Source organism: Setaria viridis, chromosome 7 (assembly GCF_005286985.2).
Source record: "Setaria viridis chromosome 7, Setaria_viridis_v4.0, whole genome shotgun sequence".
Lineage (NCBI taxonomy): Eukaryota > Viridiplantae > Streptophyta > Magnoliopsida > Poales > Poaceae > Setaria > Setaria viridis.
The window spans coordinates 29089947-29102844 of record NC_048269.2 but is presented as its reverse complement, the minus strand read 5'-3'; the positions used below and the strand labels follow the sequence as shown (position 1 = coordinate 29102844).

The window sequence follows — 12898 nt, the reverse complement described above, 5'->3', positions numbered from 1 at the left end:
GGTGGCCGTCGTCGGGAGTTGGCCAACTGGCAGTACGAGGAAACAAAATTTGAGGGGCAGAACTGGAATTTGGAAACCGCGAGTCAATCCAAGTCAAGCCCCGTACTCCCCCGTCCCGTGTGGATGGGTTAAGGAATTTTTTTATGGAATGTGCGTCGAAATTGTCGTAATCCGCGCGTACTCTAATTTAATATAAAAATCTTGACCACAATAATATACGATTTTGAGCTAAAAATAGATAGGGATAAGTTGAATTGTGACGAAAGCACGAGGATCATGATCCGTTACCATCCGTAAGCATAGGCCGAGAGCAAAGAAGTGGGAGGAGGAGTATGTTTCTAGGTAATGAGACGTACTCTACGTGATTGGAGTAAAGATTGTTTTCCTAATTATACTATTGCGAAAGCCGGCTGCGGTGGAAGATTTCGACATGATGCAACACGTCAAATCAGTTGTACTAGTGTACTACGACTACGCGAGGAAGTGCAGAGGCGGGTGGTGAAGCAACGAATCTCGAGTTGTGGTTGCCCGGTTCTGCCCCTGGTGCTTCGGCGCGAAGGCAGCCGCTCGCGAAGCGGACGCAGGGGCAGAGCCGGGACGGGGGGTAAAGACGGCCGGGGGTCGTCGTGAGTGCTGCGGGGGTGCGGGGCCGGTGGGACCGTGCTCCTTTGGAACCGCACGTTCCAGGAAGCTCCTGCTCTGTGCCTCTGTCTGCTTCCACAGCAAGCTGCACAGGGAGCTTACGGCAGCCTGTTGGGCTCGGCTCACGTAAGTAAACTGCTTTCGTCACTAACCCACGCCAACGGCCGTGACACCTGATTCATTATTCGTCATCACTTTCAACTTGCTCGCAAGAGCGCCTGCACTTTTTTTATGGGGGTGAATATCGTGGCCCCTAAAATTAGAAAATACTGCCTCAGTCCCTAAATAATTATTATTTTCGCTTCCTAAAAACAACTTTGACTAAATATATATAAAAAATATTAATATTTACGACACAAAATTAATATCATTAGATAGATATTCGAATCTAATTTTTTAATAAATTTATTTGAAGATACAAATGGTGCACGTATTTTCTACAAATCCAGTCAAACTTGCGGTACGGAAACCAAAAGATAGTTATTTAGGGACGGAGGGAGTACTGGCCACCATAAAGTCACCAAATGTTATGTCACACCTTGAAATTTTCTAATTTCAAAATATGATTAAAAGGATTAATTAAACAAAAATTTTCCATAATTTAAAATTCTTCTCAACATTTATTTTTCTTCACGGGAAATTTAGCACAGGAAAAAAATAATTATTTGCTTTTCGGAATTAAATAATGTTATTCTCTATCTGTGCATTCATGCCGATGCATCTTGTTGTCTCATGAGTGTAAAAGTTTCAAAAACACGTTTACACCTTGTCCAGACCCTTCTGAGAATTTTTCAGCTTTTTCTGAAATTTATTCTCCTTTTGTTAGAGCTAAATCCAATTTTTGGATGGTTCTAAAATACTTTTCACGAGCTTCAAATATTTTATTTGGATTCCTCGTATCCCAAAATGTCTCTGAGATTTTTATCAGAATATTTGGGATTTTCAGAGTATTTTTCGTGGTTTAAAGTATTTATCTAGAATTTTCTGGATTTATATTCCCACGTGAAATAATTTCTGAAAATAATATTTTCTTTTCCTTTGGGCCGAATCTTGGGCTCGACCCACACCAGCCCACTTGGCCAAGCAGGCCGCGGCCCATCGTCTCCTTTTCTTTCCGGCCCGTCTCCCGCCGGCAACCATTCTCTCCCGGCCCACATCAGCCCAGCAGGCCTCCTCTTCTTCCGGCCTTTTTCCCGGCCCGCCACCTCTCCTCTCCCTTCGCTTTCTTCTAGCAGGCCGCCGGCCCCCTCAGCCTCTTTTCCCACCGGCCCAGGTCCTTTTGCCGGCCCATTTTCGCTTCCCTATCTTCCTCTCACTGCCAGGCGGGGCCCGCCTGTCAGACCTCTCTTCTACCTTCAGCCGCACCACATCTCCAGCGTCTGCTCGCCTCCCGCCGCACACCTGCACCCGACTGCACAACCGGCGCTCCTCCGGCTCCCCGGCGCCCCTTCAGGTCTCTGGCGTCGCATCGCCTCCCCCACTCGCGCCCCTTTTCCTTCCTCTTCCAGTAACCGCCTCCACCCACCATTCATGGTGCCGCCCGCTCTTCACCTCCTGGCGCCGCTTCCACTCCCTCCATCGCCCCTAGAACTCGCCCGCACCTCCTGGGGCCTCCTGCTGCCGATTTTCCTTTGCGCCGCCGCGCCTTCCTAGTGCCCGGCCGCTGCTCCCTTTCCCTGCTGCGCCGCACCTTGCTGCCCACCAACACCGCCGTCCACCCAGCGCCGCTTGCTGCCCATCGCCCGAGCCCCGCCTCCTGCGCCCTTCCCCTGGCCCGTGCGCCTGGCGCCGCCGAGGCTCGGTCGCCGCCGCCGGCGGAATGAATCGGGAGAAACCAGAAGAATCGAAGGATGGAGGTAGAAGATAAGGCGATTTTGCGTCTTAGCCCCTGTCAAACTGTGTAATTCCTCAAGATCTTTGTGCCTTGATCAATATTTAGAAAACCCCCTGAACTTTTCAGTTCCTTGCAATCTAATCCAGGCCTTGACTTTTTGCAGATCTAACCCCGTGTTTTCAGCTTTCGTGTGCTCTGTTCCTTGTGGTTATCTTTCTTGCTAACCCCTGTAGTCTACGGTTAATCTTGTTTAGGTCCTTAGAACCTTGTTTAGTCGGTAGATTCCGCGTTTTAGCTCCGGTTTAATCCATTCAAGTTGCCTTAGATTATTGACAACATAAAGTACACGTTATTAGTGATGTTGAACATAATTTTCTATCTTTGAAAATAAATTTACTGTTAATTTGATTAAATGTCATTGGAATGCTTTTTCCTAATAAGAATTTAAGTAGGGTTTACACTGGTTTTTCATAATCAATATCAATTTGAGTAATTATTATTCAATTAGTTTTGTAAATAAAAGTGAATAGGTTCTATCCCGATTTTCATAAACTAAGATTTAATTGGTTAATTCCTAATTATAACTACCTTTTCTAAATAAAAGATATCTAGGTTATACATCGGTTTTCCTAAATAAAGTTAAGATACTTAATGATATTATAAATGCATTTTCAGTAATAACATGTTTAGTTGAACCCGAAATACAAAGTTATTCGATTAGATGTCTTATACATGCTCTAAGTTTCTAAAGTTAATTGTTAAATTGGCATAATCCGTACTTTAATATTTACAAATAAAATATAATTAAGTTTACCGCATTTTCAATAATTAAATATAATTTGGTTAAATCCAAATAGGGTATTTCTCTGAAATAACCTATGTCCATATTTTATTTAATTAAAATGGATCAGGCATATAGTCTTTTTATTTCTTTTATGATTATCTCGATAGTTCCGATCTCAACGTTTCTTGCGTTTGCGTGATCTTAGATCGAGCCTTGTCCGTTAGTATGCTCTTTTAAAGCCTTTCTTTTATTTTGGTGTATTGTTCTTAGTTGTACTTGTTTGTTTGTTGTCGATGTTTGCTTCGTTTAGAAGGAACGATGCTCGGAAGCTTTGAAGGTTAAGAGTTTCAAGAAAGCAAGATCTGAAGAGCAGTAAGAGTAACTTTATGTTGGAGAAAGGTAAGTGTTCCTAACCATCCTTCTACCTATGCTTTATTCACAATATCATGATAATGCTTAATTGGAACATGGAGAACCACCCAAGAAAACAATGCAACCACAGGAACTATCATGGCTCTAATCTTGGCTAATTAATTAGAGATCTTATTCTAGGGTAATCCTACCGAAAGAGCAAGAGGGGTGGCAGTAGATGGGGTATAACTCGGTTCTCTTGGGACGTGGGCTTTGCTAAGACACTATACCCACTAGGGAGGGTTTATGCCCTGTTACTGATCCGGAAACCTTAGCGGGTTATCACTTACTGGGGAATCTTTGTAAAGGTCTCGTAGCATCCTTATACAATCACACCTCGGAGTGTGGTATGGTGCCTAGCTAGCACCGCATGGTTGGGTCCAAAGTTTTTTGAACTTTTATGCGACCTGTGGGTAAAGATGTACAACCTCTGTAGGTGTAAACTGATATATCAGCCATGCTCACAGTTAAGAGCGGCCTGGACCCTCACATGATTTATTAAACTTGAAGATGGACTTAAATCGTTATTCTCGTTAGTTCCTGTGACCTTGCTGAGTACCAACCATATGTGTACTCACCCTTACTTATTGCTGCTCAGAAGAAGAAGCTTCTGTGAAGTTGCTATGAAGATGATGTTGAGTTCTAGGCGTACGCAATCTCCAGTCGTTTGCCTGTGAAGTTTGGAGCCTTCGTTTCCAAGGTTTAAACTGTGTTTCTCTGATAGTCTTGTAATTCTTTGTATGTTTTCGTGCGATACTGTTGCTGTTATTCACTAATGATGTCATCCTGGCATACATATAGGTAGCACTTGTTTTAAAACCGGGTGTGACATGTTATTTTTGAAACTGCAAAAAGTATCAAATAATGTGAACCGATATTTTGTTTACCAATAGTATATTGGAGCCTGGTTTAGGAAACAATATATGTTGGAACCTTCATTATCAAATAGTATGTTTACGATATTTATATATTGCGAGCATAAACAAATATAAATATAAAATGAATATTATTTCTTTTGTAAGAGCATTGCTAATTCGTAACAACGAGGAGAATGAGAATCTCTCACTGAGAATGAGAATGGTAAATATTGTACACAGTCCATTGTCACGCTTTGGAGAGCTTTTAATCACCCGACCTGCCCCTCTAATCACTCAACGCCTCTGTGGCAATGTGATCACCACGCTTACGCGTGAGAAACGTAATGTGCGGTCCAGTTCAATCCGCCTCTCGCCATCGCCTTTAGTTATTCCCTTGTTGAACGAACAAATGAGGGTCAAGAACAAAGCAAAGCACCCGGGTCGCAGCTTCGAACGCAACTCCACTCTAGTCCACACTCTTCTATCTTCTCTCTCAGCTCAGCAAGTCAGCAACGGCCAACGGGTACGGGGAGGTCCGGCCGGCCGGTTCAGTCGGCCACGGAATCGCCGATCGACCAGCAAGCAGAGCGGGCCACGGAATTCCGCAAAGCCGCCTACCTACCATGAACACCGAGCCCGCGAGCGACCGTTTCCGCCGACGCCGAATCGATAAAGCCTCGGCTGGGCGGCGGTCGCAACCCCATATTCCCCAGCTTTTAGTTTCCCGTTGCTTTTTCTTCTTCCCCCCTACCGGCGTACCCGGATACTCCACTCGTGTTGGTGTGTGTCCTTGTGTACCCGCGCGGCGGCGAGGCGAATCATCGGCGATGCGACGCCGAGAATAGTAGTGGCGGAATAGCGCAACAGGTCCCTCGACAGCGACGTAACGGCATTCTTCTTCCTTGATCAAGAAGAGTTCTTGGGTTGTTGGTTAGTGGTTACGGTTACACTGTGCACACCGGCTCCATCGAATGGAGAAAAAGAATTCGTTTGATTGATTCTTGGGTTGTTGGTTACGGTTACATTGACTGTGCACGCGCGGCAGACGCATCGCCGCCGTCGATGCGATCCGCTCGGGAAAACGATCGACACGGTAAGGCATGGCGCTACGCCGCCGGGGCAGGAACAGCGTTGAGGTGACGACGTCCATGGCTGGCTGGGTCGGCCATGTTGATTGATTGCTTCACATGACGCGGCAGCCGATCGTGTTGTCGTCGTTGAAGTAGTCCTCGTCGAAGCGGGACGGCTGCGGCCGGAGCTGCCGCCGGGGCGCCCCCATCAGCATCGGCATCGGCATGGGCGGCGGCGGCGGCATCGGGTAGTAGCCGCCGTAGTACGGCGCCGGCGCCGCGACCGGAGGGTAGTACGCCGGCACGTGCACCGGCACCACCATCGCCGGCTCCGCACGGTGGTAGTGCTGCTGCATCTGCACCTGCGGCGCCGGCGCCGCGTGATCTGGCGCCAAGGCGGCTTTGCCGCTGAAGGAGCCGTCGGCGTCGCGGCGTCCCTCGCCGCTCCTGGCGTCCGCACCGACGTCCCTGGACGCTGCCGCCTTGCCGCTGGCGTGGTGGTCGCCGCTGCCGCCATCGGCGGCGGCGCAGGCGCGAGCGGCTTTGTGCGCGCACTTCTTGCATCCCTCCTCGCACGCCGCCGCGGCCTTGTCGCCCCCCGTGCCCTTGCCGTCGTCCTTGCCCTTGCCGCTCTTCTCCTCCGCCTCCGGCGCCGGCCTGTCGTCGCTGCTGTCTTTCACGACGCCCTCCTCGCGCCTCTTGCAGTTCTCGGAGTGCGACGCCGGTGGCAGCACCTCGACGATCTTGCCGACCTTGGACAGCTTCTTGACGAGGACCTTGGCGTCCACGTCTCCGACGACCGTCACCCTGTCGTGCGACGGCTGGATCTCCGTCCTCAGCACGCCTGCACGCACCGCCCGTGCATGGAGACACACACATCAGCACCATGTCTCATGTGATTGGAACGAACAGAGCAGAGGCCAAATGCAACAGAGACTTGACACAGAGAACTAACGATCATGACCTTTCAAGCTCATGGCCTTCATCACCTTCCTCCTGCACCCCTCGCAGCAGCTCACGTTCACCTTCAGGTCAATCCTCTGCACAACGATTTCATCAAAGCCATGTCAGCCAATGCAACACAACAACACAAGCAGTGGATCAATGGAGGCGAGCACTGAGCTGAGCAAGCTCTGGTACCTTGAGCTCTCCTTCCCTAGCCATGGCGATGATGACTACGGCGCAGGAGCTCGCCGGAGAGACCGAGACTGGCTGACTCTGATTTGGAGCCGATCAGCGCTGACAGCTGCCGAGTGCTGATGGCTGTGTTGCCGTTGCTGCCGCGTATTTATACACGGCCACATAGGCAGCTTTCGCCACCGGACCATTAGATACCCAAACGCCCACGGTCCGTTAGCTTGATTCCAAGCTGTATTTACTTGCGTTATTTTAATCGCCCAAGCTCAAGGGAGACGAGCTATATACCGGGACAACTCAAACTCGTGTACTTGCGCTGCAGCGGCTCACTCCTTTTTTTTGCCTTATTTTTTCTCATTTTTTTTCTATGCTTGCGCCAGCATCATAGATTCATAGGCTTAGCTTGTTATGTAACGACATATTCTCTTGCCAGCAAAATAATAATAATAATATGAGATCTAATAATGATATGCCGCGAATGTTCTTCTCTGAATCCCTATATGCTCTTCTAAAACGTAGTATTGTAGTAAGATGCAGTGTTTTCTGAAAAGCGGTCAGGTTCCAGTACTAGCTGACTGTTTACAGTAGTTGTCATTGATCATGCTCTAGGATCTACCCGGTTCATCATAGCATTTGCTACTCAGGATAGTGCTTTATTTCTCACCATCCAATTGCTCTACATGGTTCTATTTCTGACCATCCAATTGGTGTACATGATTCTATTTCTCACCGTCCAAATCATATACATCTCAGATCATTACATGACTACCATCCATTTGATACAAATTAAACCGTAGATTAATAATGTAACATGAAGTTTCCTCTTCTGAAATCCTACATGTTATTCTAAAATGAAGATTGCACAAAGTCTGAAGCAGTTAAGTTCAGGGCTAGCTGACAAGCTTGTTCGCATAATTTGCATTGCAAATGCTCTAGGATCTATGCAGGTCATCATAGAACTGGTCAGCGGTTACACAGGGATGCATCTTTTATCCATGGCTCATTTCTCACCATCCGTTTGATATACAGCTCAAAACATTTCATAATAAGCACAATTAGTGAACGGAACTGAATAAGTAGCCTCTACATGCATGTTACAAAGTAGTACAGTAGTATTCAGCAAAAAGGGGAACACAATATGCCGACGATCTGGTAGGAGTATACATGTTGCCATACGCCCAAAGTGTCGATCTGTGGCGGGCACAAGCGCACAACCTTTAGCCCATGATTAATTACAACCAGGCGCACAAATACCCGAACAAACCGCTCGCGATTAGTTTAATCCAAAGCGCTAGCTCACAATTAAGCATGGTACCATGCTACCGGCAGAGAAACGGGAGGCCATCTGTATGACAACGCCTGAGGCATTCTAAGTGCCTCACAGTCTAGCATAGACAGGAATAAAGCTACCAGCGGCCATTAAACAAGGTGGTATGGACATCATACATGTTGCGGAGGCCATCCTTTTTCACTTTCAGGCAATCAGGTTTGTCGCCGTGCGTCCTCGGTTCATGTGTCAAGCCTGCAAAAGCAGCAGTCCAATGGCTCATTAGAGAAATGAATCGAATAGAATCGCTGAAAAGGCAATTTTAAGGAATGCAGGATATTCGGGGATCACCTTTCAGTGAATATTTAAACGAGGTCTTTGGATCAATTCTAAATTCCGATCGATCATGATTTAGCTATGCTACTTATATTATACAGACTACGCATTTGCTGCTTTCTGAACTATAAGATTACAGGACCAACGGCCCCAACCATCACAGCATGCCTGGAAAACGGCATCTTTGGTTGGAATCTGGGCTCTGGTGCAGGGTAGAAGTAGAATGCTCTTATGCAGCCCACCGAGCTTCCTCACAGTCTGGGATGACAATGTCAGTCCTCATCATTGGCCTATACTCGTCCGGTATTGCAGCTCCAGCCTGCACACACAGCTCTACGACAGCTGGAGCTTTTCCATAGAAACTCCTGAGAGAGGATCTGAGAGGAGGGCCACTGGGGTCAGGGACATGCCACACGTAGTTAGGCGGGATGACCTCATCAACCACCGCGTCCTGCCATCCGTGCTTGCCATCCCGCCACTGGTGCTTGAAAGCCCCGCAGAGCTTCACATTGTGGCCCCATGGACCAACGTGGACCTCAGAGCAGTAACCACATGCTTTCACAGTGTACTTGCTCATCAGTTGCTCAACACCTTGCCTCACATTGAGGTATGCTTTCAGTGTCCTCTCTGCAAGCTCTTTCACATTGGATGGTGAAGGTGACTGGCCCTGTTGGTTGTTGAATGTGTCCAGCTCAGCAAGTAGAGATACACAATCTTCTGACCGGTGTGGCTTAGGCTCATCAACAAACTCACCGCGGCTAATCACCTTCTTGCCTATCATCCTGACAGGAGAGGTCCGTCGCCTCGAGGGATATTGTGGTAAGTCGACACCAGCCTGAATGCATAGTTCAACAATCGCCGGAATCCTGTCATAATCAAACCTGGTTTCATGCTTGACTCTCCGTCCAAATGGATCAAAAAGATGGTACGACTCGATCGGGATGAGGACATCATTGATGGAACCGCTAGCCCAAGAATGATGACTGTTCCGACGCTGGCTTCCTGAACCATAGCAATCCTGGATCTGGTGGCCAACTGGACCAACATGAACTTGAGGGCACTTTCTGCAAAATCAGGAGCCAGCAAAAGAAGTTCAGGATTCTTGACAAATCACTTCAGATAATACTGCTCATACACATAAGCATTTCTAGTTACCTGCAGCCATAAACTGTGACAACATTCAGAAGTTGAGACAGGCCTCTGATGAGCACTTTCCAGTTATCAAGGACTTCATAAGCAACAGGAACAAGCTCTGGCACAAGCAAACCATTCTTTGGGGCTTCAAGAGGCTTCTCTATCCGCATTTGTGCAAGCCTCTTATCTCGCCGAGAATCTTGCAACATCTTTTTAATTGGAACAGGAAAGGGTTTCTTTTTGTTTTTTGGTTGTAATTCTGGAAGATCAACATTCTGTGGTTGTTGCTCATACTCTGCCTGCCTCTTTCTAGAAGTATCAGCAGAGTATTCGCAACATGTCCTTGACAGCTTCCAGCCAATTCGTTGTGGTTGAGATCCTACCTGAACTTGTAAACAAAAAGGACAACTGTAGATTAGCCTAATTGTTTGCAAACAAGGAGGAATAAGCTTAAACGTTTTCTGTTGCTACAGTACTTCTCCACAAACAGGTATCTGAGCGAAAATGGACATATGCTAAGAATTTTCTGATTACGTAGCATTCAGTATCAACCATTGCCATATGTATTGGAGCTGTTAATCTGAAACTGTACTGGGGTTTTCCCAACTGGTCAGTTGTACTGAAGGAATTTTCTCTACATGTTGAGATCGTTCGACCAAACCCCAAAGACTGTAAAAGATCCACAAATGACACTATCTGCCATGTGTAGTAGTAATAACTAGTGCAAGCTGAATGGGGAACTCGTAAAGCAAAACCCTCTTGTGTCCTTGTCGAAATGATACTACAAGAAACATGAAAACATAAGATACCAACAACGAAAAATGGCAAGGTAACTACCTAAGCTATTTATTTTGCTAGTCGGTTACTCGATTGGATAGAGCTTTGAAGGTAACAGCAGCCAATCCTTCAGCAGATCACATAATCAATAATAAGGAAGATCAGGGCATACTACTGATGCCAAGCTGTTATATATGACAAGTACTGACAAAGTATTTCTCTGCAAATAAATTATCTTCCATGTCGAGAGGATAACCTACACTCGGTTTCAGTTTTCTTGTCTTCAAGTGGCGTAATTGTAAACGAATGAAACTACCTGCAAAGCCAGGGCATGAATTCAGTACCTTCACTAATTTGTTCGTTCTGGTTCTGTTGAAGCCTATCGAGCCGAAGGAAACGCCTGAATTAGGGATCCGATAGTACATGTAAGAAGCTGGCAATACACGATTCCAACTAGTGTAGCTGAAAGCCTGGAATGTGGAGAAGGTAATGGAACTCACTGTTAAGTATCTCCATGGCGCTCAAACACCCCCCAAAAAACTCTTCGCTGGAAAACGTATCCTCTTATGGTCGACGCATTGGCGCAGATTGAGCTACCTGTTTCAGGATAAACAGAATGGTTAGCCAAACAGTTCAGGGGCGGAATTATCATTTGTGGCATGGCATGGGGGCGGGGATTCAGAAATCAGTTGAAGTAAAGGAAATGGACGGAAAGGGAAAAATATAAATTTTTGGCACAATCCATGCAAGCGAGGTAGGAATTGCTTACCAGCAAGCCACCGAGGAACCAATCCTAGTCCGGATGGGTCTGCACTCCCAGCTGTGCCAGTAGAGGGTTGGAGGGGGAGGAGGCTTGGCGACGCTCTGCAAGGTGAACTCGGCGATGGCGAGGGAGCGGGGAGGAGGGCGCGGCGAGGACCAGTCTGCCCGGCGCCTGCGAGGTGAACTCGGGATGAGCCGATGAGGTCGAGGTGAAACCAGCTGCCTTCGTGCCGCGAGCAGAGAGAGGAAGAGACGAAGGAAAATATCGTCCGGTGTCATGTTTTACATGGGCTTCAGTGGGTCCTTTTGGTCCTCAGAGGCAAAGATTAATTGGGCTGCAAACAACCTTGGCCCTCTGCTGGCAGATTTCAAAGCCAATTTAGGACCTGCTTGGCTCCCGAGTCACATCGGATGTTTGATACTAATTAGGAGTATTAACTATAAGTAAATTATAAAATTATTTCATAGATGGAGGTTAATTTGCAAGACGAATCCATTAAACCTAATTACTCCATGATTTGATAATGTGGTGCTATAGTAACCATTTGCTAATGATGGATTAATTAGGTTTAATGGATTCATCTCACAAATTAGCTTAGGACTTTTACAATTAGTTTTATAATTAGCTCATATTTAATTCTCTTAATTACCATTCGAATAGTCGATAGACCCACACTAATTAGCCGCTAGTATCGGAAACTATCGTCGAAGTCTGCCTTACGTCCACATCCCTCTCTTTTAAGGGCTTGTTTAGTTGCCCCAAATTTCCAACTTTGATACTATGCAAAAAGAAGATTCCTCGTCACATCAAATTTGCGGTACATGCATAGAGTATTAAATATAGATGAAATTAAAAATTAATTGTACAGTTTTGTTGTACTTTGCGAGACGAATCTTTTGAGCCTAATTAGTCAATATTTGGATAATAATTTACAAATACAAACGAAACGCTATAGTATGCTACAGTACTACAATAGTGATTTTGCATCTTCAAAGTTGGGCAACTAAGGCCTAAATCTCGTCTGTTGTTGTCCCTCGACTGTTTTAAAAGTCGTTTCACGTGACGTGGCATTAGGTCCCACGGAAACACGTGGCGGTGGGCCCCACATAACAAGTGGCATTCTTCCTCCCCCCCTCTTCCTCTACCGTCGGCTCCTTACGCCGCCGCCTACCCAATCCGGCCACGACCGCGCCTCCCAATCCGGCGAGCAGCTCGCCTCTCGCTCGGCGTCCCCAACCATTCAGCATGAGCCCCGGCTCTCCCTGCTCTCTCCCCCTCTCATTCTTCTTCTTCCTCCTCTGGCCAAGCAAGGACCGTGCGAGCTACTCCTGCCCGCCGGCCGATTTCTTCCTCCTCCGGCCACTTCCATCAAATCGACCGCGCCCATACCTACTCCACCTCCTCGGCTCCCTCCTCAACCCCTCCGCGTCACTCGCCGTCCACCTCGCGGACGGGGATTTAAGTTTTCCCGTCCGCCACCACCCCGAGCTCCAACTCGCCGTCGACGACCACCTCGCCAGCCCCCTCCTCGTCAACAAGCACCGCAGATAGATCACGTGCGACATGCTGAAGCTAGTGCGCTCGCTTTTTCGCCGCCTCTGCCGTCGCCGTCGCCTGGAACGCCACCGCGACTGTGGGCCGAGTGCCACCGCTCGCCGCCGGCAGGCTAGGGGTAGCGAACCACCTCGGTAGCTAGAGCCTTGGATGCGTCCCGTCGAGCCCGTGCCGTAGGTGTAGTCCTTGTCGCCGGCCGGCGAGGAAACCGACAGTGAAAGTGGCCATTTGCCGGCCTTGACTTGACATGTGGGATCCAGCACCGCATCACATGAAACTATTCTTAAAATAGTCGAGGAACAAAAAAAAAATAAACAGGTTGAGGGACATCA

At 47.5% G+C, this 12898-nt stretch overlaps 2 protein-coding genes across 3 annotated transcripts; both read right to left on the bottom strand.

Moving 5' to 3' along the window:
- Positions 1-5500: 5500 nt before the first annotated feature.
- LOC140220059 (uncharacterized) lies at positions 5501-7075 on the bottom strand. Its single transcript, XM_072294855.1, has 3 exons — positions 6739-7075; positions 6563-6638; positions 5501-6442 (listed from the first exon to the last, which is right to left on the bottom strand). Exons 1-3 carry the CDS (start codon positions 6760-6762, stop codon positions 5712-5714), a joined length of 831 nt encoding a protein of 276 aa, XP_072150956.1. The 5' UTR covers positions 6763-7075; the 3' UTR covers positions 5501-5711.
- A 715-nt stretch (positions 7076-7790) lies between these two features.
- Positions 7791-11269, bottom strand: LOC117865214 (APO protein 1, chloroplastic). 2 transcript variants are annotated; one of them, XM_072294853.1, is made up of 6 exons: positions 11019-11269; positions 10750-10846; positions 10594-10649; positions 9494-9855; positions 8354-9402; positions 7791-8257 (listed from the first exon to the last, which is right to left on the bottom strand). In XM_072294853.1, the coding sequence occupies exons 2-5, from the start codon at positions 10763-10765 to the stop codon at positions 8568-8570; spliced, it is 1269 nt and encodes a 422-aa protein (XP_072150954.1). In that variant the 5' UTR covers positions 10766-10846; positions 11019-11269; the 3' UTR covers positions 7791-8257; positions 8354-8567. The 2 variants fall into 2 exon arrangements, with proteins under 2 accessions (XP_072150954.1, XP_072150955.1); XM_072294854.1 differs by lacking the exon at positions 11019-11269 and having other exon boundaries at positions 9494-9860; positions 10750-10834.
- Between the last annotated feature and the right edge of the window lie 1629 nt (positions 11270-12898).